Source organism: Procambarus clarkii, chromosome 20 (assembly GCF_040958095.1).
Source record: "Procambarus clarkii isolate CNS0578487 chromosome 20, FALCON_Pclarkii_2.0, whole genome shotgun sequence".
Taxonomy (NCBI): Eukaryota; Metazoa; Arthropoda; class Malacostraca; order Decapoda; family Cambaridae; genus Procambarus; species Procambarus clarkii.
The window spans coordinates 40,576,907-40,602,668 of NC_091169.1; the positions used below are offsets into that span (position 1 = coordinate 40,576,907).

At 45.1% G+C, this 25,762-nt stretch overlaps 2 protein-coding genes across 5 annotated transcripts in view; both read left to right on the forward strand.

The window, feature by feature from the left end:
- LOC123755348 (phosphatidylinositol 4-phosphate 3-kinase C2 domain-containing subunit alpha) overlaps positions 1–806 on the forward strand; it is a 232,027-nt gene extending 231,221 nt beyond the window's left edge. For 2 of the 4 annotated variants that reach the window (XM_045737887.2, XM_045737888.2), the window contains exon 29: positions 238–806. In XM_045737887.2, the coding sequence (XP_045593843.1) occupies positions 238–447 (210 nt within the window). In that variant the 3' untranslated portion in view covers positions 448–806. The remainder of the gene's footprint in view (positions 1–237) is intronic. The other 2 variants (XM_069327888.1, XM_045737889.2) reach the window with 1 other exon arrangement.
- A 6,645-nt stretch (positions 807–7,451) lies between these two features.
- LOC138366835 (uncharacterized) overlaps positions 7,452–25,762 on the forward strand; it is a 92,835-nt gene continuing 74,524 nt past the window's right edge. The window contains exon 1 of the mRNA XM_069328122.1: positions 7,452–7,489. Within this exon, the coding sequence (XP_069184223.1) occupies positions 7,452–7,489 (38 nt within the window). The remainder of the gene's footprint in view (positions 7,490–25,762) is intronic.

Below are 25,762 nucleotides of genomic sequence, written 5' to 3' on the forward strand. Positions count from 1 at the left end.
CTTGCTACATCAGGAGATGGAAAGTCTTGATGGCCAATGTTGGAGTACTCAATTTCCTAAAGAGGAGCAAAAGAACAAGGTATTGGCTAAGGGAGTGGACCAATTGGTCTTACTAAGAAATACATGGTTTGAATTTTAAGCTCCTCTTTATTCATCCTTTCTATGATAGCAGAAAAAAATTATATTTTAAATTTATTTATAGTACTGTGTAACTAATGAGGCAATTACCTATTTCAGATAACATATCGCATGTCACAAGACATTGTCAAGCAACGTGTACTTGAAATAAGTGTTTGGAGTGAGGACAAGTTTAGTGAAAATATGTACCTTGGAAGCTCATACCTTCGATTATCTGCTTTAGAGCTTAAAGAAGAGCAGTGTGAATGGCTAAGTTTAGAGCATCAGCGTAACACAGCTCTTGGACACACCATTCAACACAAGGCATAAAAGAGTTCAAAATCATTCCACAATATAAAAGGGGTTGAAAATTCCTCTAGAATTGTTTTAATTAATTTTTTACAGAGATGTAATAAAGTATTTATCTATTAGCTTCTTAGATGTAAGTCTACAAAATGTAATTTTGAAATCTGTTGAGTAAAGTGCAAAAGATATTCTGTACACTATACTGTATGTGCAAAAGCAAATATATGAACTTTCCAATACATGGAATTTCATGACATGACATAAGATAGTTCTGGTAAGGCTTGTTGATACTATAGCAGGTCTATATTGACATTGTAAGAAGTGAACAGTGCCATGCATTTCCTAAATGCTTTTTAAGCATTACAAATTTTTTTGACACGTGATCTGTGTTGTCATTATTTACACCCTTATTCTAACTTAACATTAATTAGTTATGATCATCAAATCTGGCAAATATTTAGAGTAACAGACACACGCTTTCTCATTAAAAATGGTATTTAATTTTTTATGGCCTCATTGTTATAAGAAGTGTCATTATTGAAAATGTCTTGTGTTTTCTGATGCCTTATTTCCTTAATCACTACTGCGCAGAGTCCCCTAAGACACTCTGAGAGTTGTGCTATTTTCTGGAGGGAGCCCTGTCGGCTCCCCGGAGCTATCCAGGCTGATATACTAATATTAGTTTTGGCATTACTCGTGTGTATGGAGTTCTGTGGGCCTACCAAGGACCACGAGCCAGAACCTGGCCCCCTCAGAGAGGCACGAGGAGCAATGGGCTATAGAAACCCCCGTTTGATTGGCAGCGTTCTTTTACCTCTCCCTCGCGCCCTCCTTCTTTTTCATGACACTGTCTTTGACGCTGCCCTCCACTCTATTCCTCGCTCTTCCTCTCGGGGAACGTGGAAGTGCGTTCCCTGGTGGAGTTTGGACTGTGCTCGAGCTGTCCGCTGTAAGTGTGCAGCCTGGAAGAGACATCGCCGCCGGCAGACGGTTGAGTCTTTTCTTTTGTTTCGGAAGGCGAGTGCGGTGGCCCGTAGGACCATCCATGCGGCTAAACGTGCTTGCTGGGTGTCTTTTGTCTCCACTGTTACGTCCGAAACTCCTCTTCCACTGGTCTGGAAGCGTATCCGCAAGATTGCGGGTAAGTTCGTTCCCGATGTCTCACCGGTCCTTCGCCTCCATGGTGCTCTTGTGGCGGACCCGTTGCAGGTTGCGACCGAACTGGGTTCCCATTTCTCCTCTGTTAGTTCCGGTTCTCATCTCCCCCAATCCTTCCTTCTTCGTAACCCTCTCCTTGAATCTCGTCCTTTAAGTTTCTGTACTTATCTTCACCTTCCCTATAATGATCCCTTCTCTCTCTCTCTGAACTTCAATCTGCCCTAGCCCTCTGTGGTTCTATGGCAGCGGGCTCCGATGACATTCATTATGAAATGCTTCGCCATCTCCCTCCGTGCACGTCTCAGTATTTACTGAGTCTGTACAATCGGGTCTGGGAGTTGTCGTCAGTCCCTGAAGACTGGCTCGATGCTGTTGTCCTCCCTGTTCGGAAACCAGGGTCTCTCGGGTCATCCCCCAAGGACTTCCGCCCTATTGCCCTCACGAGTTGTGTCTGCAAGCTCTTTGAACGTATGGTTAACGTTCGTTTGATGTGGTTCTTAGAACACTATCACCACCTCTCCCCTTCTCAATTTGGTTTTCGCAAGTGCCGCAGCACAAAGGATGTCCTGGTGAACTTGGAGGTCTATATTCGTACTGCTTTTGCTGCGAAGACCTCCGTTGTTGCCGTCCTTTTTGACCTGGAAAAGGCTTACGACAGTACCTGGCAGTATCATATTCTGTCTCAACTTCATTCTTTTGGCCTTCGTGGGAACCTCCTTCTCTTCCTCCAGAGCTTCCTCTCTCATCGTTCCTTTCGTGTGCGGCTTGGTACTGCTCTCTCTGCCCCTTTTCAGCAGTATGAGGGTGTACCCCAGGGTAGTGTTCTGAGCACCACTCTTTTTCTAGTTGCCCTCAACGGTCTTCTTTCCTCTCTTCCTTCTGGCGTCTTCTCTGCTCTCTATGTTGATGATCTTACCCTTTGCTGTCGGGGTGATGATTCACCTCTCCTTCAACGGCGGCTTCAACTTGCGATTGATGCCATGTCGTCTTGGGCCACCGATCATTGCTTTAAGTTCTCTGCGTCTAAGACTTGTGCTATGACTTTTACTCGGAAGCATGTCGTTCTTCGTCCCTCTTTGTTGCTTTATGGTCATCCCATTGTGTACAGGGATTCCGCAAAGCTTTTGGGGTTAGTCTTTGACACTCGTTTGTCTTGGTCAGCCCATATCTCTTACCTCCGAGTTGAATGCTCTAAGGCCCTTAACCTCCTTAAGGTTTTGTCCCATACTTCTTGGGGAGCGGATAGGCGCACGCTCCTCTATTTGCACTCCTCTCTCATCCTGTCTAAACTTGATTATGGTTGCCCTGCATACTCTTCTGCTTCTCCTCCTCCTCTTCGCCATCTTGATGCTTTGCACCATACTGGGTTGCGTCTCAGCTCTGGTGCCTTTCGTTCGACTCCCGCCCTCAGTTTGTATGTTGACACTGGCTTTCTCTCTCTTCAGGACCGCTGTGATTGCTACTGTCTTCGCTATCTTACGCGGTCCTTCCAACAGCCTTCCTCTCGCCTCTGTCGTACATTGTCTTTTCCTCCTCCTGTGGTTCCTGTTCCTCTTCATCGTCTCCCACTTTCTGCCCGGTTATCTCGCTTACAGGATTCTCTTTCTGTTCATATTTCTAATGTTTCTCCTCGTATTGTTCCTTCCTTACCTCCGTGGAGAGTCCCCCTTCCCAAGTTTTGTACGTCCTTGACTTGTATTCCTAAAGCCTTTACCCCTCCTACAATTCTGAAAAGCCTCTTCCTTGAGTACTTTTCTTCGCACTCCCACTCTATTTCCATCTTCACCGATGGGTCTAAGTCTGCGGACGGTGTGGGCTACTCTGTTGTTTTTCCTGACCGTACTTATATGTGTCGCCTCCCTTCGGAGGCTAGTGTCTTTACGGCAGAACTTTATGCTATTCTCTATGCTCTTCGTCTCTTGCTTTCTCATTCCTTTTTTGTGGTTGTAGTTGACTCTCGTAGTGCCCTCATGGCTCTAGGGTCCTTTAATCCTGTCCATCCGGTGGTCATCGAGATTCAACATTGGCTGTTTCTTATTTCTAGTAAATTTAAATCAGTAGAGTTTTGCTGGGTTCCCAGCCATATTCCTGTTTCTTTCAATGAGCGTGCGGATGCTGCCGCTAAGGAAGCTATCCGTTCTTGTCCCATCTCCTGTAAGGGTATTCCTTATTCCAACTTTTATCCTGTTATTCATTCCTCCATCCTTGCTCGTTGGCAGGGTTGTTGGTCCTCTGTGGTTGGTAACAAGCTGCGTACTCTCAAACGTAGTGTGTCTCCATGGCCTTCCTCCTACCACCGTAACCGGCGGTGGGAAACTGCTTTGGCACGGCTGCGGGTTGGCCATACTCGCTTAACCCACGGTCACTTAATGGAGCACCGCCCTGCTCCTTATTGTCCGAAATGCGTTGTCCCTCTTACAGTTGTGCATATCCTTGTTGAATGTCCTTACTTCCAGGACGAGCGTGTGTCTTGCTTTCTGACCGTCCCTCGCGGTCACTTGTCCCTCGATAGAATTCTAGGTGAATCGGATACTTTTGATATCATTCGCCTTATGCGTTTTTGTTCTCATATTGGCATTCTTAGTGATATTTAGCGCCCTCTGATTATTTCGCACTTTGATGGTGCTACATAGCCTTCCCGGTTCGGTCCCTTCTTTTGATAATTACCTTACCTTACCTTGGAAGCGTTCTATGTCTGCCATCGACCGGGTTAGGCACCCAGAAAGGTAAGAGTCCCAAAACAAACCTTGATTCTGGTGAAAATTGCTACAAAAAAACAAACAAGTGGATAGAATTCGCCAAACAGAAACAAGCATGATGTCACACGTCACTGTGCTGCGCTCTGCACAGCTCCCCCCTCCCCGGGAGTGGGAAGAGGGCGCCCCAGATCCCTGTGCCGGCCATCCACACCTCAGTTCTGAGGCTGATGCTATAGGCAGTGGTTATGTGCCCTGGCTCCAGTGGTTGTTTCAGCACTGTTCCTTGTGAGTGGTGATTGTCTTCTAGGTGGTGCGCGAGCCAGGAGATATTTTTCAGGACTCGGGCCGCATGCACCTAGGGCTCCCTTCCCTAGGTTCCCAGTAAGTACTGCTCATGGGGCTTGGGGCCACCTTTCACAAGTTCCTTGGGTTCTGCCTCTGCTAGGCCATTTACTGCTCGGTTTTCAGCCGCTCTTTGTATCTTTGTGTGCTGGGGTGTTTTGTCTCCCTTGTTTTCCTTTGGGTAAGGAGGCAGTTTGCACTGGTACGGGGTGCGGGGTACTGCACAGCTTGTTTTCACCATTTATAGAGGCCGGCTCTGTTCCGCCTGGGTATGCTGTCCTCTTGCGGGTTTTCTTTTTCTTTTTGTTTTCCTGCCTGGTGGGGATGTGGGGGGGGGGGGCTGCCTTGTTTTGCACCCTGAGTATGGTTCCTGGGTACTACATTCTCTTCGGGTGGTACCCCCTGCTAGGTCCCCGTGAGTGTACACGTCCCGGGGGTTCAGCTCTTAGCGAGTCATTTGGTAGATTTGGGCGCCGGTTAGCAGTACCCTGCCTGGACTTCCTTAAGAGTGAGTTCTGTCTCAAGACCCTGGGAATCACCAAGGGGGCGCGTGGGTCCGATGGATATGACCCCCGAGTCCCCCCCCCCCCTCGCTTTGTGCGAGTTTGAGGGTTGCTCTGTCTCCTTGTCTCAGGGTGATTCTCATTGTTTTTACCTGCGTCACGCTGCCTGTTGGGTTGGTGACACCTTCGACCCGGAGTCCTATGAGTTTTGTTGCTTGCTGGCGACTCTGTTTACCCAGTCTAGTGATGACGTTCTTTGGGTACAGGTAGCACAAGCGTTGCATGTTAGGTTTAGGTTGTTACAACGTGCTAGGTTGCTCACCCAACCCTCCCTCCCCCTCGGTCGGTGGTTTTCACGTGTTTTTGATATCCAGCCTCAGAACTGGGGTGTGGATGGCCGGAGTGGGGGTCTGGGGCTCGCCCTTCCCCCTCCCAGGAGAAGGGGGAGCTGCGCAGACAGGGGCGCGGTGACGTGTGATGTCATGCTTGTTTGCTCGTTTCTGTTTGGGGAGTTCTATCCACTTGTTCGTTTTTTTGTAGAAATTTTCACCAGAATCGGGGTTTGTTTTGGGACTCTTACCTTTCTGGGTGCCTAACCCGGTCGATGGCAGGCATAGAATGCTTCCAACCACACGGAGGTTTTAATAGGCCATTGCTCCTCGTGCCTCTGTGAGGGGGGGCCAGGTTCTTGCTCGTGGTCCCGGGTAGGCTCACAGAACTCCATACACAAGACTGATGCCAAAGTCTGACATTAGCATATGATCTAGATAGCTCCGTGGAGTCTCCGGGACTCGCCCAGAAAATGCCGTTTCATTACATTTAACGCTGTTTTTTTTTAATTAGGCTATATTTTAATGTTTTCATCACTGTGTTTTGAAATGAAAATGGTTAAGTTTAGAAAAATTTTGACATTAACTTTACCTGACCATTTATAAAAGCAACAAAAATATGTCCTTGACAATTGTACTAGAAAGTTTTTGCTGAAACCATGTGCACAATGCGGTGGTTAAGGAACTTTCCTTCATCACAGAGTGATATCCCCATGAATGCACTTCATACATTTCACCCACCCAAAAATTCAGAGAAACTTTGAAAAAAACTTAATTAAATATTGTGGATGATGCCTTTACATAGTGAGGGGCTACCTGTGGGTAGGCTGGGGTGGCTCCTGCTACCCTTTCCTGCTTGCTGTGATTGTGCACAAGCAAAATACATCAGTGTGTGTTTACCATGCATGGAAAACCTATGCATTCTCCAATGTTCTTTTCTATGGAGAGCCCCTTCAGCTCCCCAGAGCTATACTCGGCTGATGTGTATATATTAGACCATGGCAACAATCAATTGAAGGAGTTCTAGGCCTACCGGGGACCAGAGCCAGAACCTGGCCCCCCTCAAGAAAGACACGAGGAGCAATGGCCGAAAGACACCTCCATGTAATTGGAAGCAGTCTTTATCTGCCATCTACCAGATCAGGCACCCAGAAAGGTAGAAAGGTAGGAATTCCAAAACAAATTACTGCTGGTCAAAAATTGCAAATCGAAAGCTGAACTAGCAAAGAGAACTCCCCAATCAAAAACAAGGAAACAAGCATGACGTCACCACAACCGCTGTGCATCCGTCTGCGCAACCCCCTTCCTCCTCGGGAGGGGAACGGAAGGGTCCCAGATCTCCATGCCGGCAACTCTCCTCAGTTCAGAAGGCTGTTGTGTAGGTGACGGTCGATCGACTCTGGTTCCTCTCTTTGCGTAGTGCTGCATAATGGTGGTGTTGCTCTGTGTTGGTGGTGTGCGAGCCAGGAGTAACACAAGAGTACTGGGGCTGCATGCGCCTAGGGCTACCTTCCCTAGATGCCCTGTAAGTACTGACTTTGCGGCAAAGGGTTATCTTCCATGAGCAGTTCAGGAGCAGCTACCTCCGTGTGGTTCTGTCGCTGCTCGGTGATTACCCGCCCTTTGGGTTCAACTGGGGTGGTTCTTACTCCTGTTTGACCTTGGGTAGGAGGTAGTTTCATTGCTGGCTTGGGCATGGGGTACTGTGCAGCTGTCTGATATACGTATAGCAACTGGTTCTGTTCACCTGGAGACATTGTGCTTTTGCAGGGTTTTTCTTTTGCCTGGTGGGGGTCTGTCTGATGTGGTGGTATGATTACTTGTATGGTTTTGGTGGCCTTCCACTAGGTTCCTGTGCCTGCACATGTTGCAGGGGTTCAGCTTTTAGTTTGTTTGCTTAGTAGCTTTGGGATAACCGGTTAGCAGTACTTCGCCTGGGCTTCCCTTAGCAGTCAGCCTAAGTTCCCTGGGAACCCCTATTGGGGCTCAGTGGTCCGATGGAGGAGATCTTTGAGTTCCACCTCTCCTTGTGCGAGTTAGAAGGTTGTTCTGTTCCCTTGCTTCAGGGTGACACTCACTGTCTTTGGTTCTGCCATGCTGCATGTTGGGTCAGTGACACCTTTAACCCGGAGTCCTGCGAGTGGTCTCCAATGTTCTTTTATCTGGTTGTTGAGCCTACCCAGTGTATGCAGCCCTAGGGGGCAACACACTTATTTTGGTGGGGGTACCATATTTGGCGGTGCTACATAGTCCTCCCGGCTGGTGCCTTCTTTTGACAATTACTTTGGTGGGGTACAGGAGTAAAATGAGAGGGTTGTATGTGGCCCACCTGAACCAATTTGCTCGTTTAGTTAGCTCACCTAGTCAGACATTAGGCCAAGTAGGCATTGTGGGGTTGGTATTCCTATTGATCCTCTGGGATACTACCGTATTCGGCCCCTTCAATAGTGACTCCACATATAATGTCTGTTACCTCTGTTCACCTATGACATGCAGTTTCATAACTACGACCCCCTCCCTTTCTGGCCTGTTGTCGTCGTGAGGGGGCTTGGTGGGCGGCTACTGGAGTGTGATGCTCCATGGGTCAGTTCTCTGTCCTTTTGAAGCCTTATGCTCCTGCTGCTGTCTTCACCAATTTTGCCAGATGTCTTTCCCTTTTCCTTGTGTTTCATTATTCTCCCCCTCCCCCCTCTTCTCCTTTCTAATTGTCATTTCCCGCCGACCTTTTGCCGATCTTGAATATGCTTTCGAACTTCTCCTGTTTTGATGCCCGAGTGTTTGGGGAGGCATACTCATAGGCATACCCGTTGAACTGTGGTACCCAACGTCGCGAGCGAGTGGGCGCTTTTATTGTCAATCCTTCTTTTGTCACTGAACCCGATCTCGACGGATTGACATTTCTTAAGGTGGCGTTTGTGGGAAGTATACTCACAACGCACCCCTGGGTATCCCGGCAAGACAGGCAACATGTCTCTTTTTGGGTGTTCTATCCTCTAATTGTGGCTAAATGGTGGGTACAGGGCCACATTCGTGAATGAAAGTATTACATCTCGTTTTCATGTCACTAAATACTAGTAGGATTTCTAAGGGATTCCTAGTAGGATTTCTACTAGAATTCATAGTAGGATTTCTAGGCAATTTATAGAATTTATAGTAGGATTTCTAGGGGATTCCTAGTAGGATTTCTAGGTGATATCTAGTAGGATTTCTAGGTGATTTCTAGTTGGATTTGTAGGTGATTTCTAGGGGATTCCTAGTAGGATTCCTAGTAGGATTCCTAGTAGGATTCCTAGTAAGATTTTTAGTATGATTTTCCCCATCACTGTCTGGCTCGTTGTCGCCGTGAGGGGGCTTAGTGGGCAGCTACTGAAGTGTGATGCTCCATGGGTCAGTCCTCTTGTCCTTTTGCAGCCTTATGCTCCTGCTGCTGCCTTTCCCCGTTTTTGCCAGAACCCTTTTCCTTTTCCTCGTGTTTCATTCCCCCCCCCCCCCTCTTCTATCAAATTGTCATTTCCTGCCGACCTTTTGCCTGTTTTGATTATTCTTTCGACCTTCTTTTGTTTTGACGCCCGGGTGTTTGAGGAGGCATACTCCCTTACCCGTTGAACTGTAGTACCCAACGTCTCGAGCGAGGGGACCCTTTTATTGTCAATCCTCCTTTCGTCACTGAATCCGCTCTTGACGGACTCACGGTTCTTAAGGTGGCGTTTGTGGGGCGTATACTCACGACGCACCCCTGGGGGGCCCCAGTAAGATCGGCGATAGTTTCTTGTTGGGTGTCCTGCCTCTAATTGTGGCTCCATGGTGGGTGTGGGGGTACATTCGTGAATGAAAGTTTTCCCTCGTTTTCATGGCTGATAATGTTTCCCTTGTACTTTCTCAGGCTCATGGGGTGGGCGACCAAGCCCCCAAGTCGGACTGTGTTGGAAGACTAGGCCCTGTAGCCCCTGCTGCATTGGGCCACGACGACCTGACTACTCCCCTCAGCTCCCCTCCCTCCTCTGCGGTAGGGTCGAGTCCCCAGCCCCCAGTGGTGACCACCTCGTCCCCTGGCACGGCTTTGTCTCTCATTGTGACTACTGTGCCTTTTACCCCCATGAACTCCGGGGGTTCTCAACCCCGTTCCTGCCACGGCCGCACTCGCACGATCCCTTCCCATAATACTACTTACAACGCCTTGTTTGGTCCCGCTACGTGGGCTAAATACTTTGATCTCCACCATCTGGATTCTACTTCTCCTGACGATTTCTCCTTCCATAAACACCTTGTTGATTCAGTAGATGCCTCTGTTACTTTTAACTCCACCAGTTACGGTACAGGTGTTGTCGCTGCTCCTTCTCAGGATGCAGTTACTCGCTTAGCCGCTTTGTCCTGCATTGGAGAGACCCCTGTTCGGGTCTCCAAGAACGCTCAGTTAAATGCCAGTGTTCTCCTCCCACACCATGTTGCAACTGGTGTTCGGGACTTCAAAGATTGCCATGAGGATATTAAACATATCCTCAAAGCCCAAGGCCATTCTGTCCTCCAGGTGGACACGTTTACTCGACCCCCTCGTGGTCGTCGCCGTCAGCCCCTTCGAGTTGTAAAAATCACCTTTGATAGTAGGGCCCTTCCGCCCTCTATTATTCTTGCTGGTGCCAGATGCTCCGTTCAGGAGTACATTCCCTCTCATAGACTATGCAATAAGTGTTGGAAGTTCAGGCACGATGTCCTCTAATGCACCAGTACTGTGTATCTGTACCCCTTGTGTGGGGACGATAGTCATTCTAAGTCCGAGTGCACTTCTCCCCAGGCTCGCTGCCTCAATTGCGGTGAAGCCCACCCTACCTTCTCACGCTCGTGTATGCACTACAAACTCGAGGAAGCCGTCCTCAACTTGAAGCACCGTGATCGTCTGTCTTTTCCTGAAGCGAGACGCCAAGTTCATCGTCTCGTCCCTTTCGCGGGCGTCTCCTACGCCCGTGTGTTGCATTCTACCTCTCCTCGTCCTTCCCGTCTTCCTCAGTCTCACAACCGTTTCCAGGCCTTAAACCCGACCACACCCACCACCTTCTCCCCTATTCCTTTGCCTCCTGTCCCAGATGGTCTCCCTCCCGGTTCTCCATCTGGGATTTCCCCCCTTCCTACCCAGTCTGCCATATCTTCTTTGTCTTCTTCCCCATCTCCCCCAACTCTTTCTTCCCGACCCTCCTCCCAGTCTCTTGACCCTCCATGCCACCTGTCTGTCCAGGCTGATATCCATCATCCTCCCAGCAATCTTCGTGTTGTTTGCTCTCGTTCCTCTTCACCTGCTGAGACCATTGAGTCTGTCGCCCAGTACGTTGTTACTGGAACGCCTGTCTCTTCAAGTCAGAAACGTAAGCCTGGCTCCTCTCCTTCTTCCTTTCCGGCGGGTAAGAAAATTTCGCTTTCTTCCTCACCTCCTCCCTCTGACTCTGTCACTACATCCCCTCCCATTTCAGTAGTCGAACCCCGTCTCTGATATGGAGGTTTCTTCCGCCCCCGATTCCCTCTCTGTTGCTGCCCTTCCTGAGGTGCACTCCCTGATTTCTGCCCCCACCCTCCTCCAACTGTCCTTGCCTGCCCCTCTCAGTTGTCTCCTCCTCCTCCAGACCCCGTCAGTCCGCCTCTGGTCTGTTCTCTCGCTCCCTTCCCTCTCTCCTTACTAAGTTTACCCATGCCCCCTAACCCTGATTTTGCCGACCCTGCTCCTGATCCAGACCCTGATCCTGACCCTGCTCCTGATCCTGAGATCCTTTAAACTGAGATTAATAAACTGTGTTCCTCTTTCCCTTAATTTCTTTCTTGTTCTCTTTTTACTGTCCTTTCTCTTTGATAATGTCTATTCTTCAGTGGAATATTCGTGGATTTTATGCCAACTTCCATGAACTCCAACTTCTAATTACACAGTTTACACCACTTTGTGTTTGTCTCCAGGAACCAATGCTTGGTGCTCGTCCTGGTCACTTTCGTGGTTATTCCTTTCTTTCTCCCCTCCCAGCTCTTGCTGGGGCCCATAACTCTACTGCTCTCTTAATTCGTTCTGATATTCCCTTCGTCCCCCTACTTCTTCCGTCCCCTATCCATTGTTCTGCTGCCTGTACCTGGTTGATGGTTGATACCTGGTTGATGGGGTTCTGGGAGTTCTTCTACTCCCCAAGCCCGGCCCGAGGCCAGGCTCGGGGAGTTCTTCTACTCCCCAAGCCCGGCCCGAGGCCAGGCTCGACTTGTGAGAGTTTGGTCCACCAGGCTGTTGCTTGGAGCGGCCCGCAGGCCCACATACCCACCACAGCCCGGTTGGTGTGTTTTTGTGGGTAAATGGTATACAGTCTGTTCCATTTATCTCACTCCAAATGTCCCTCTTTCCCTTCCTGATCTTAAGCACCTCCTGGACTCCCTGCCAGAGTCGGTGCTCCTTTTGGGTGATTTCAACTGTCGACATTTCCCTCTGGGGTGATGTTCTGACAAACACCCGAGGCCGTCTTCTCAAACCGTTCGTCCTCGCTTCTTCTCTATCTCTTCTGAATTCTGGTGAGCCCACTCATGTGGACTCTCGCACCCTTTCCTGTCTTGACCTTTCTCTCTGCTCGTCGTCCCTTTACTTAGATTTCACGTGGCAGGTTCTTGATGACCTCCATAAGTGATCATTTCCCCATCCTCGTTTCCTTTTTCTCTTTCCACCCTCCCCTTTCCTTCCCTAGGTGGCAGTTTGCCAAGGCTGACTGGTGCCTATTCACCCTCCGTGCTACTCTCTCTGACCTCTCCTCTCTGCCTCTTCCTCACGCCCTCCAACTTTTTTATGACACTGTCTTCAGTGCTGCCCTCAGCTCTATCCCTCGCTCTTCCTCCCGGGATACACGGAAGTGTGTTCCCTGGTGGAATGTGGACTGTGCTCGGGCTGTCCGCTGTAAGCATGCAGCCTGGAAAAAACACCGCCGCCGGCAGACGGCTGATTCTTTTATTCTGTTTCGGAAGGCAAGTGCAGTGGCCCGTCTGGGAGTCGTCGTCCGTCCCTAAGGACTGGCTCGATGCCGTTGTACTCCCTATTCAGAAACCAGGGTCTCTCGGTACGTCCCCTAAGGATTTCCGCCCTATTGCTCTCACGAGTTGTTTGCAAGTTGTTTGAGCATATGGTAAATGTCCGTCTGATGTGGTTCTTGGAACACCATCACCACCTCTCTCCTTCTCAATTTGGTTTTCGCAAGTGCCGCAGCACAACTGATGTCCTGGTGAACTTGGAGGTCTATATTCGTACTGCTTTTGCTGCGAAGACCTCCATTGTTGCTGTCCTTTTTGACCTGGAAAAGGCTTATGACACTACTTGGAGATACCATATTCTGACCCAACTTCGTTCTTTTGGCCTTCGTGGTAAATCTCCCTCTCTTCCTTCAAAGCTTTCTCTCTCGTCGTACCTTTCGAGTCAGGCTTGGTGCCACTCTCTCTGCCTCGTTTTGGCAGTATGAAGGTGTGCCCCAAGGTAGTGTTCTGAGTACTACTCTTTTTCTGGTTGCCCTCAATGGTCTCTTTCCTCCCTTCTTTCTGGCATCTTCTCCGCTCTTTATGTTGATGATCTTACTCTTTGCTGTCGAGGTGATGATTCGCTTCTCCTTCAACGGCGGCTTCAACTTGCGATTGATGCCGTGTCATCTTGGGCCACCGATCATGGCTTCAAGTTCTCTACTACTAAGACTTGTGCCATGACTTTTACTCGGAAGCGGGTCGTTCTTTGTCCCTCTTTGTCACTTTATGGTCATTCCCTTGAGTACAAAGATTCCACGAAGCTTTTGGGGTTATTCTTTGACACTCGTTTGTCTTGGTCACCCCATGTCTCTTACCTCCGTGTTGAATGCTCTAAGGCCCTTAACCTACTTAAGGTTTTGTCCCATACTTCTTGGGGAGCAGATAGGCGCACACTCCTCTATTTGCAGTCCTCTCTCGTCCTGTCTAAGCTCGATTATGGGTGCCCTGCATACTCTTCTGCTTCTCCTTCTACTCTTTGCCGTCTTAATCCTTTGCACCATACTGGGTTGCGCCTCAGCTCTGGTGCTTTTCGTTCAACTCCTACCCTCAGCTTGTACGTTGACACTGGCTTTCTGTCTCTCCAGGATCGCCGTGATCACTACAGTCTTCGCTATCTTGCGCGATCCTTACAGCATCCTCACTTTCGCCTCTATCGTGCTTTGACTTTTACCCCTCCTGTAGTTCCTGTTCCTCTTCACCACCTTCCTCTTTCTGTCCGTTTGTCTCGCTTACAAGATTCTCTTTTGGTTCGTCTTACTAATGTTTCTCCTCGTATTGTTCCCTCCTTGCCCCCGTGGAGGGTCCCCCTTCCCAAATTTTGTACTTCTCTGACCCGCATCACTAAAGCTTTTACCCCTCCTACAGTTCTGAAACGCCTCTTCCTTGAGCACTTTTCTTCTCACTCCCACTCCGTTCCCATCTTCACCGACGGGTTGAAATCTGCTGACGGTGTGGGCTACTCTGTTGTTTTTCCTGACCACACTTATATGTGTCGCCTTCCTCCGGAGGCTAGCATCTTCACAGCAGAACTCTATGCTATTCTCTATGCTCTTCGTCTCCTGCTTTCCCGGAGGCAATCCTCCTTCATGGTAGTAGTTGACTCTCGTAGTGCCCTCATGGCTTTAGGGTCCTTTAATCCAGTCCACCCTGTGGTTATCGAGATTCAACATTGGCTGTTTCTTATCTCCAGTAAATTTAAGTCGGTTGCGTTTTGCTGGGTTCCCAGCCATGTTGGTGTCATTTTAAATGAGCGTGCGGATGCTGCCGCTAAGGACGCTATCCGCACTTGTCCCATCTCCCATAAAGGTGTTCCTTATTCTGACTTTTACCCAGTTATTCATGCCTCCATCCTTGCCCGATGGCAGAGTTGATGGTCTTCTGTTCTTGTTAACAAACTGCGTACTCTTAAGAGTTGTGTGTCCCAGTGGCCTTCCTCCTTCCACTGTAACCGACGGTGGGAAACGGCTCTGGCTAGGTTGCGTATTGGCCATACCCGTTTAACTCACGGTCACTTAATGGAGCGCCGCCCTGCTCCTTATTGTCCGAATTGCAATAAGGAGTTGCAATTCGGACAATAATTGCAACTTGTCCGCAATTAGTTGCGGACAAGTCACCGAACGTGTGTGTGTGAACGTGTGTTTCCTGCCCGAAACGCATCCCTGTGCGTTTCGGGCAGGAAAAACATTAATATCTAGAACTTAATGCTCATTGAGCATAAAGAATAAAATGTGTTGAGAACAAATACAAATAAAGATAAAAAAAAAGGGGGAACATGACTGAAAAAGCAGCACAAATACAATAGGTTGACAGTGTTGATTAAAAAAAATAACAGACATGGGTTGACAATAGAGGGGTAAGGTAGGTTACAGGGAATTTAGTAGGTAGTGTTTAGTTTTTATCTTAAACTGGTTGAGAGAGGTACAGTCTTTAACATGGTTGGGAAGGTCATTCCACATTCTGGGTCCCTTGATTTGTAGAGCATTTCTAGTTTGATTAAGTCGTACTCTTGGAATATCAAAACTGTATTTATTTCTGGTGTGGTGCTCATGGGTTCTGTTACAACCTTCAATGAAGCTTTTGAGGTCAGGATTGGCATTACAGTTCAGCGTTTTATATATGTATAATACACAATAGAGAATGTGCAGTGACTTAATATCTAACATATTCAGAGATTTGAGTAGGGGTACCGAGTGATGTCTGGGGCCAGAGTTGGATATTGTCCTAATAGCAGCTTTGTGTTGGGTAGTTAGAGGACGTAAATGATTTTGGGTAGTAGAACCCCAAGCACAAATACCATAGTTGAGGTATGGATAGATGAGGGAGTAATAGAGAGTAACCAGGGCAGGGTACATAATATCTGATCTTAGAAAGAATGCCAACAGTTTTTGAAACTTTTTTTGATATATTTAGAATGTGTCCCTGGAAATTCAGCTTGTGATCAATGAGAACGCCAAGGAATTTTTCCATCTAATTTGTTACAAATTTGGGTATTGTTAAAGTCAATATCAAATCAAATCAAATGTTTATTTAGGTAAGGTACATACATACAAGAGATTTTACAAAGAGTGATGGATTTATAGATAGGGCTAGTACATACAATGCCTAAAGCCACTATTACGCAAAGCGTTTCGGGCATGATAAGTTGAATTTGAATTAGTACGTATGTGGTATATGCCAAGTTACATTTTCTCCAAGGCCCAAACTCTTCCTCACGTACCAATTTACGTCTCACAGTACCCGTCCATCGCCGTAGACAGCAGAATAGTCGTGATTGGTTCATTTATAATGAAAATTGTAGTTTTTAGGTCCCACATGGGTTGTGAAATTTACCTGCTATAGTCCATGTTCTTAAAATATTATAGATCAGCTACATCCTATTGAAGGCTCGTTGTTTTGTTTTAAGAAATATTTGTTGTTGTTATAATTTACTAATAAGCACTATAATTTATTACATAGAATAATAGTGCTTCACCAATCAACGTTATATATACTAGTCTGTGCTTTAAAAATCTTTAAAGAATGTATTGTAGGAACGTCAACAGAAAACGATGTTACGTTGGAATGTCTATGGGGTAAACTACTGCAAACAGGATGGTATAGTGTCTACTCCCTATTGTAGGATGAGTATAAGGTCTACTACCACCTATTAGGTGGGTAAGGGGTCCATAACACTTGTAGGATGGGTCTGGGCCCAATATCTACCCGTAGGATAGGTATGGGGTCCACTACCGGCTACTGGATGGGTATATGGTCCACTACCACACACATGATGTGTATTGTGTCCACTATACCGCCCACAGGATGGGTATGGGGTCGACAATCACCCACAGGATGAAAATTGTGTCTACTACCGCCCACAGGATGGGTATGGCCTCCATTGCCGCCTACAGCATGTGTATAGGGTCCAGTACCGTCCACGGAATGGGTATATGGTTAACTACCGCCGACAGGATGGGTATATCGTTTACTACCACCCACAGGATGGGTATGGGGTTAACATTTTTTTTTTTTAGATATATACAAGAGTTGTTACATTATTGTACAGCCACTAGTACGCGTAGCGTTTCGGGCAAGTCCCTGGAATACGACCACCACGAAGAATCGTTTTTACAATCAAGTACACATTTTACTGTTGAGTTAAACAGAGGCTACAGTTAATAATAATTTTTATTTAGGTAAAGGTACATACATAAAGAGATTTTACAAAGTTTGTTGGCTTTATAGATAGAGCTAGTACATACAATGCCTAAAGCCACTATTACGTAAAGCGTTTCGGGCAGTTAAGGATTTGCGGCCAGTAAATCCTCCTCGGCCAGGATACGAACCCGTGACAAAGCGTTCGCGGAACGCCAGGCGAGTTTTTTACCAGTACACCACGGAGACTGTAAATAGTACCTACTGTAAATACAAATACAAATACAAATATTTATTCAGGTAAAGTACATACAAGGTATGATACAAAAGTTGATGGATTTATAAATAGAGCTAGTACATTTTTTTTTTTTTTTTTTTTTTTGAGATATATACAAGAGTTGTTACATTCTTGTACAGCCACTAGTACGCGTAGCGTTTCGGGCAAGTCCTTAATCCTATGGTCCCTGGAATACGATCCCCTGCCGCGAAGAATCGTTTTTTCATCCAAGTACACATTTTACTGTTGCGTTAAACAGAGGCTACAGTTAAGGAATTGCGCCCAGTAAATCCTCCCCGGCCAGGATACGAACCCATGACATAGCGTTCGCGGAACGCCAGGCGAGTGTCTTATCACTACACCACGGAGACTGTTAAATGCCTAAAGAGACATGTAAATGCGGAGACATACAATGCCTAAAGCCACTATTACGCAAAGCGTTTTTATAGGATGGATGTAGGGACCACTACCACCTGTTATGTGGGTAAGGGGTCCATACCACTTGTAGGATTGGTCTGGGCCCAATAACTACCCATAGGATAGGTATGGGGTCCACTATCGCCTACTGGATGGGTATATGGTCTACTACCACACACAGGATGTGTATTGCGTCCACTACCGCCTGCAGGATGGGTATGGGGTCCACTACAGCCTATAGGATGAGTATGGGGATCCACTACCGCCTACAAGATGGGTATGGGGGTCCACTAGCGTCCACAAGATGGGTATGGGGTCCACTACTACACACAGGAAGGGTATCCGGTCCAATACCACCCACAGGATGGGTATGGGGTCCACTACCACCTACAAGATGGGTATGGGGTCCACTAGCACCCACAAGATGGGTATGGGGTCCACTACCACCCACAGGATGAGTATGTGGTCCACTACCACCCACAAGATGGGTATGGGGTCCACTACCACCCACAGGATGGGTATAGGGTCCACTACCAACCACAGGATGGGTATGGGGTCCACTACCACCCACAGGATGAGTATGGGTCCACTACCACCGACAAGATGGGTATGGGGTCCACTACAGTAGTGTAAAAGGAGACACATGGGGAATTGATTTTCAGAAATGGTTGGGCACTTCCATGCCGACTTGACTCCCGGGGGCCAGATCGTGAAAATCTTTTTCAAGCAGTTGGGTCAGGACGCGCTGGCGCGCACCTGGCTGGCTGGCTGGCGGGGTGGGGTGGTCCATTCCCCCCAGGGGTACCCAGGGCCCACCACCCAGGATGTACCTGAGGTGCAACCCGTTCTCGCAAATTTAATAAGTCAATATTGACTTATTAAATATGTGCATAGGTGACATACTTAACATAATAGATACCCTTAAAAAGATTCATAGAAAACACCGACCTTACCTAACCTTGTTAGTATCTTAAGATAAGCATCTTATTGCTTCGTAATTACAATTATTACCTAACCTATATTTGAACTGGTGCCCTATCCTAACCTGTTTTTTCTCGTGCTTTTAAGATGAGTCTAAGGCATCAAGAAGGGGGTCCCCTACTTATGAGTGGATCAGTGGGTGCATGTTCAATAGATTCAAACCAAAAAATACACTGGTGAAAGGCATTATAAACGTTTTTGGAGTATTTTAATGGCATGAGCAAAAATTCACGATTTGGCCCGGGGGTGTTACGAGAGTACTACGGTATCAATTTGGGGGCCCTTACTTTTGAATGGATCAGAGGGTGAATGTTCAATAGATTCAAACCAAGAAACACAGTTGAAAGCGAATATAGGAGTTTTTGGAGTACTTTAATGAGGCTATGACTGAATAGTACAGGGAGCCCTTGGGCACAGCTCCATTTTCTGTAATGGTCAGAGGTGAGCGGTGAGAACGGGGCGCGATTTTTTGACCAATCAGGAGCCGAGTAGAAAAATTCTCTTTCTGTCTCGGGGTCATGGGCCAATCAGGTGAAATTTTCCTTATTTGTCGCGGGGGTGTCACGTGACATGACGTCGGCAATAGGGACCCCCTTCCTATGATTACCCCAGTGGGGTCAAGCATACAAGGGGGGTCAAGATTCCTTACAAAGACCAAGTTATATACTATATAGGTGTAGTAAGCCTTATCTTGAATTTGCATGATACTGTGGGGTACATTGACATGAAGGGCGAGTCATAGAACAGGATCTGCATGTGAGATGGGTCATATTAGGGTTTTAAAGAAGTTAAGATAGCTTTAAAAGAGTCCTGTGTGCTTGATAGTGGGGAAATGTTCAGTCAATAATTCTCGTGTTTTGAATCTGAATGAGGGGTCCTAGTTTGCGTTCTAGTCGTAAAATGAGTTCCTTAGTATATTTGCTATGGAAAATGAGCTTTTAGTACTCTATATAATTTGAAATGAGGTCAAGAAAGACATGTTTATGTGCGAGAAGAGTCAGGTTGGAAACTGTTTATTCCAGTCATCTCCCCTTGGCTTTGCTCCGTTTTCTGTAGCTAAAGTAAAGATTCCATTTTCTGTGGCATTCAGTTGATTACTGGTGAACCTGTTTATAGATTTTTATAGATATATTTTTCGGGCCTCAAATTAGATTTTAATATGAAAAATAGCATCAAATGTATGTCTATCTTTTGTAATAAACGTTACAAGCATTAACAATACCTGTGATATTTCATAGAATACAAAAAGAAGGTTAAATAGTGGAGCCTCAGCCATATTGTGTTGGGTTTGACACTCGTAAATATACTATAAAGGAAAGTAGTCGAGTCGTTTAAGCAATGTAATATGTACTAGAAATCTGTTCATATTCTGTATTAAATTGCATTTTTTAACATTGTAATAGTTTGTAGCTATTGTAGTGGGGGCCCAATAACTTCATGTAACGCATCGACTGGCACTATCTGTTGCTATGAAATGCTTTTTGAAATCATGTGTTAAAATTTAAAAGTCGACTCCATCAGTTGCCATTTATGTCAGTGCCGTGGTATATCAAGCGCAAAGGTTTTCAGAAAATGTTACACCTCCACCTTTCAAAAAGTGAAAAGATGAATTCATTTTGGCATTACTGTCATTACTTTGGAAGTTTTTTAATGATAGCACATGCTTAAACAAACTCGCTCGCAAAAACAAACTCATTTTTTTTTGTTCAACTTACACAAATAAACCCAGGACTTTCACATTCGCGCAAAATACTTGAATTGAAATTGAAATTGAAATAAGTTTATTGAGGTAAAATACACACAAAGGGATGAGGTAGCTCAAGCTATTCTCACCCCGTTCAGTACAACGTGTTAGTACATACATAGACACACATCACAAACAATAAACCTGTTACCAAACATTCTGAGAGATAAACATGTACATTTCCTCCTTCACAAGTAGTATGGTATCAGACGTACACACAAATACTTTTATGACCTAGTTATACTGTATAGACAATTTGCAAGAGACATGCAGATAATTCAACAAAATATTACAGTCTTGGTGCAAAATTCTTATATCTCTCAAGAATATCATCAACCTTTCCTTTGTGACACATCCAGGCTATTTGCTCAGGAACAGTCCTTATCTCAGTGTTTCTATATACATTAATCAACGGACAATCAAGAACATAATGGGCAAGGGTGTGAGACCTTAACATACCACATGCGTAAAGCTTTTGATACTGTCAACCACCATAACCTTCTTCTTAAATTACATCATTATGGAGTCAGAGGACACTCCCTACAATACCTCGAGTCCTACCTTACTGACAGGCTCCAATATGTTTCTGTGAATAATACAATTTCTCCCACCCTACCCATCAACATTGGTGTTCCTCAGGGCAGCATACTTGGCCCTCTCCTCTTTCTCATCTACATTAATGACCTTCCAAATGCCTCCCAACACCTCAAACCAATTCTATTTGCTGACGACACAACCTTCATTTACTCCAGTCCTGACCCTCTTGCTCTAAATGCCACAGTAAATACTGAGCTAAATAAAGTCCATCTTTGGCTAACTGCCAACAAACTCACCCTTAACATTGACAAAACTTTCTATATTCTGTTTGGCAATAAATCCTCTAGTCATATAAATCTCAAAATAAACAATACCCAAATTTGTAACAAATTAGATGGCAAATTCCTTGGCATTCTCATTGACCACAAGCTGAATTTCCAGGGACACATTCTAAATATATAAAAAAAAGTTTCAAAAACTGTGGGCATTCTTTCTAAGATCAGATATTATGTACCACGCCCTGCCCTGGTGACTCTCTATTACTCCCTTATCTATCCTTATCTCAACTATGGTATCTGTGCTTGGGGTTCTACTACCCAAAATCACGTACGTCCTCTAATTACCCAACACAAAGCTGCTATTAGAACAATATCCAACTCTGGCCCCAGACATCACTCGGTACCCCTACTCAAATCTCTGAATATGTTAGATATTAAGTCACTGCACATTCTCTCATGTGTATTATACATATATAAAACGCTAAAATATAATGCCAATCCTGATCTTAAAAGCTTCATAGAAGGTTGTAACAGAACCCATGAGCACCACACCAGAAATAAATACAGTTTTGATATTCCTAGAGTACGTCTTAATCAAACTAGAAATGCTCTGCAAATCAAGGGGCCCAGAATGTGGAATGACCTTCCCAACCATGTTAAAGACTGTACCTCTCTCAACCAGTTTAAGATAAAAACTAAACACTACCTAATAAATTCCCTGTAATCTACCTCACTCCTCTATTGTCAACCCATGTCTGTTATTTTCTTTTTTTTAATCAACACTGTTTGTCAACCTATTGTATTTGTTCTGCTTTTTCAGTCATGTTCCCCCTTTTTTTATCTTTATTTGTATTTGTTCTCAACACTTTTTATTCTTTATGCTCAATTAGTATTAAGTTCTAGATATTAATGTTTTTCTTGCCCGAAACGCATTGCGTAATAGTGGCTTTAGGCATTGTATGTACTAGCTCTATCTATATATCAATCCATTAATGTAACATCACTTGTATGTATATACCTTACCTGAATAAACATCTGAATCTGAATCTGAATCTGACATAGTTTACACTTCGTGTCATTATCATGAACACCTATCCCATATTCCCAGTAATATTTGTACCCAAGCCTGAGCCGCATGTACACAGTCACTCCAAGCATTTCTCCTTTTACCATAAGTGACATGGGTGTTTTGACTCACATACATGTAGTGTTGCATGGTTAGACTTCTCTCATACATTATCCCTCTCCTCTCCACTCCTGCCTGTGCCTGAATATTTCTGATTTTGCTTCTTATTTGTCTCATTGTGAATTCACATTCAATGTCAACTTGTGATTTTGATGTGGCACGTTTGGCCAAGTCATCCGCCACCTCGTTGAGCACTATTCCAACATGAGATGGAATCCACATGAATTTCACACTATGACCTTTCAGCTGTATCTCAGTTATTCTTCTCTTACAATCCTCAACTATAAACATTGTAAGAGAAGAATAACTGAGATACAGCTGAAAGGTCATAGTGTGAAATATACTTAGTCCCCCCTAAACTTAAAACAGTTGCACAATCTTACTTAAACACATTGTTAAACTCTTATACACAAACAAAAACTCAATTTTTAACTTACACAAATAAACACAGGCTTTGCACATTCACACAAAAAAAATGCTTAGTCCCCCCCTAGACTTGAACACTCACAATCTTACGGTGCTTTAATTGCCAAAGCCTTCCAAACGTGCACTGGGTCGTTAGTCATACATAGAATCAGCAGGAGCCCACCCCAGTCGCTCACGCGGGCAATAGACATGTTTTTCGCCCAACTGTATTTATTTAAAATAATACGTCAGATAGAAAGAGTTTCGCATTGCTATTATATTTACCTTATAAAGCCTCTCTATAAAAATGATATGCCACTGCATATTATGATTGTTTTATACTAAATATTGCATAAATACTTACATGATTTCATAAACAAAAAATTATTTTAATGAGCCATGTTAGGAAGGCATCATCATTACGATAAATACAAACTTTTAAACTAATTAAAAAGATATATCTCATAGAGGAAGATTTGTTCTTCAAGATATATGTTATTGTTTAAGAGTTTAATTCTGTATCAAAAGGTTGCCAATATTTTCAAAACTCTGGCCACAAATTTTTTTTAAAGGTTTTCCGAGGGAGTAAATCTTGCTTCCTCTCTTTCGTGTGTCCTCATTTGGACCGGAACCTTCGTGCAAGTCCTGACTCATTTTCCCAACGTCCAAACTATTGGACATTGCAAAATTTCACTAAATAATGCGGTATTTTAGTTGCCCCCTCTAATTATAGAGATTTTAATCTCTAAACATTTGAGTGCCAAGAACAACTCTCGTGCAGGCCCGCGTTCAGTCCCCGACGTTCAAGCTTTTTTTCTATAGTAAATGTCTCTAAAATGAGGCCGTATCTCGCCCTGACCAACTGTTTTTGGCTCAATTGTAACCCATCCAGCAGCAGTCTGCTGGATAGAAGGGCAGTGGGCCTGATAAAAATAAAAAAAAAATAAACATAAATTGTTAGACTAGCTCTTTACATATGCTAGTTGTTTAATTTATTAACTGCTACTAATGCGATGATGATGCAAGAGGAGCCAGTACACATCTATGGATCAACCAATAAAAGCAGCAGACTTCTAGATGTTACTACTGCTCGGCTTACCCCCCCCCCCCCCAGCAAGATGGGAATAGGGGGGGCTGCATTAATAAAATGAATTAAAACTAACATTCAATTATATATTCTCAAACTTATGCAAAAAACTTTACAATCACATTTGCAAACTTGCACAAATTAATTTTGGCAATTTCGTTTACCCATTATTTGTTTGTTTTTCTTGCTTGAGCCAAAAATGAATTGTTGGGTTCATTACCAGAGTCCATTTCCCACCGTGGTAACCCTTCCCACTACCCGCCCCACATGATGGGATTCATAATAAATGAACTAAACTAGCATTCATTTATATTCTCAACAAACTTATGCAAACCCCATACAATTACTTTAGCAAGCTAACACAAATTCATTGAGCAAGTTTAACTATTCGCATACTTTGCGTCATTATATAATGGAATACGAAAAAGAAATTCGCAGAATTCAGAGATAACACCATCAATAGAGTCCAAGAAATACGCATGTCCTTCATTCATAATGATGCGCTGCCAGGAATCTTAGCAAAGTAACCAAAATATTTGCTTACTGTATGTATGTGAAGGATGCACATGACTCTCCGGTTAGGCGGTTGTGGAGTGAGACCAGCAACTGCAGACTTCCCATAGTCGTAAAAGTGCTTTGCATAGAGACCGTTGCAAGCCTCTTGTTGAATCACTTAGGGTGCATATATATATGTGTGTGTGTGTGTGTGTGTGTGTGTGTGTGTGTGTGTGTGTGTGTGTGTGTGTATGTAGCAGTGACAATCGTGTAACGAGCTTTCAAGAGATTGTCACTTACATAGCTAAACAATATGTAGGGTTCAGTTTCCAAACCAATTATGCGGCTCTCGAACCCTTTTCCCCCGCTACATGCGGGAGATCCCTTTTATTTTCAGCTAAAATATGCATTATATTCAGGGGATTCGCCGTGTCATAGAACAACCAAAAGCCCAATATACTCCCCTAAACTTTCCCTATCCCATGCATGTTAAAACTGAATTTAAATGTAACTAATCATATAAGAACCAAAAGCTAAATTTCACTGTCCCTCCCCCTCCCCCACCCACTCAACCCCCACCCCACCCCAGGAATAGGCCTGATTTGTTCAAGCCAAAGCCCAATTCACCCGAGTTTTCTCTATCTCATCTAAAAATAACGTTCATTTCCAATACCCATTATCCAGCCACCACATATTCCCAATTCCCAAGACCATTTTCATAGTGTTAGTGCTGTGGCCATCTACCTAATTTCATCCCAATTAATGACAATTCCCCATTAAATATTGGCAAAAATATGCCAAATCATATCACAGCCAAAGCCCATTTCACCCAAGTTTCACCTATCCCATACAAATTTAATGTGCATTTTCAATATCCAGTTGCCCCATGTCACGCCCTATTCCCAAGACTACCAATTTAATCCAATTTCCACCTAATTTGATCCAATTTATTCTAATTTAATCCAATTCCCGCCAAATTTACCCGAGTTTACCATTTCATAGCACAACCAAAGCCCCAATTTGACCAAGTTTCACCTATCCCAATTAAATTTAATGTGCATCTTCAATATCAGGTCGCCCCCAATATCACAGCCTATTCCCAAAGACCATTTCATAGTAATAGTGCAGTGTTCATCCAGCCATTTCAATGTTCCAGATGTGTTTATATATCATCAAACCTACCAAAAAGCAGACCTAACCCAATACGGCTAAGCCCAAATTTAACCAAATTTTCCCCAATTTAAGATAATTTCCACCTAATTTGCCACAATTTTATCCAATTTCCACCAAATTTTACCATAGTTCACCTTATCATAGCACAGCCAAAGCCCCAGTTTGTCCAAGTTTCACCCATTCCATATAACTTTTATGTGTATTTCCAGTATCCAATATCCAGTGGTCGATGTCATACTCCATTCCCAGAGACCATTTCATAGTGATAGTGTAGGGTCCGCCAGCCCGCCAGCTGCGAAAATCGCATTGTTTCTGGCCGCTAGCGGCCAAAAATCGGGCGATTTTTGCCGCTAACGGCCGAAAACCGCGCTATTTTGCGCAAAAACCATGCGATTTTCGCAGCTGGCGGGCAAAAATCGCGATATTCGCCGCTACCGGCCAAAAATAGCGCGATTTTCGCCGCTACCGGCCAAAAACCGCGCGATTTTCGCCGCTAGCGGCCAAAAACCATGCGATTTTCGCAGCTGGCGGGCAAAAATCGCGCGAATTTCGCCGCTACCTGCCAAAAACCGCG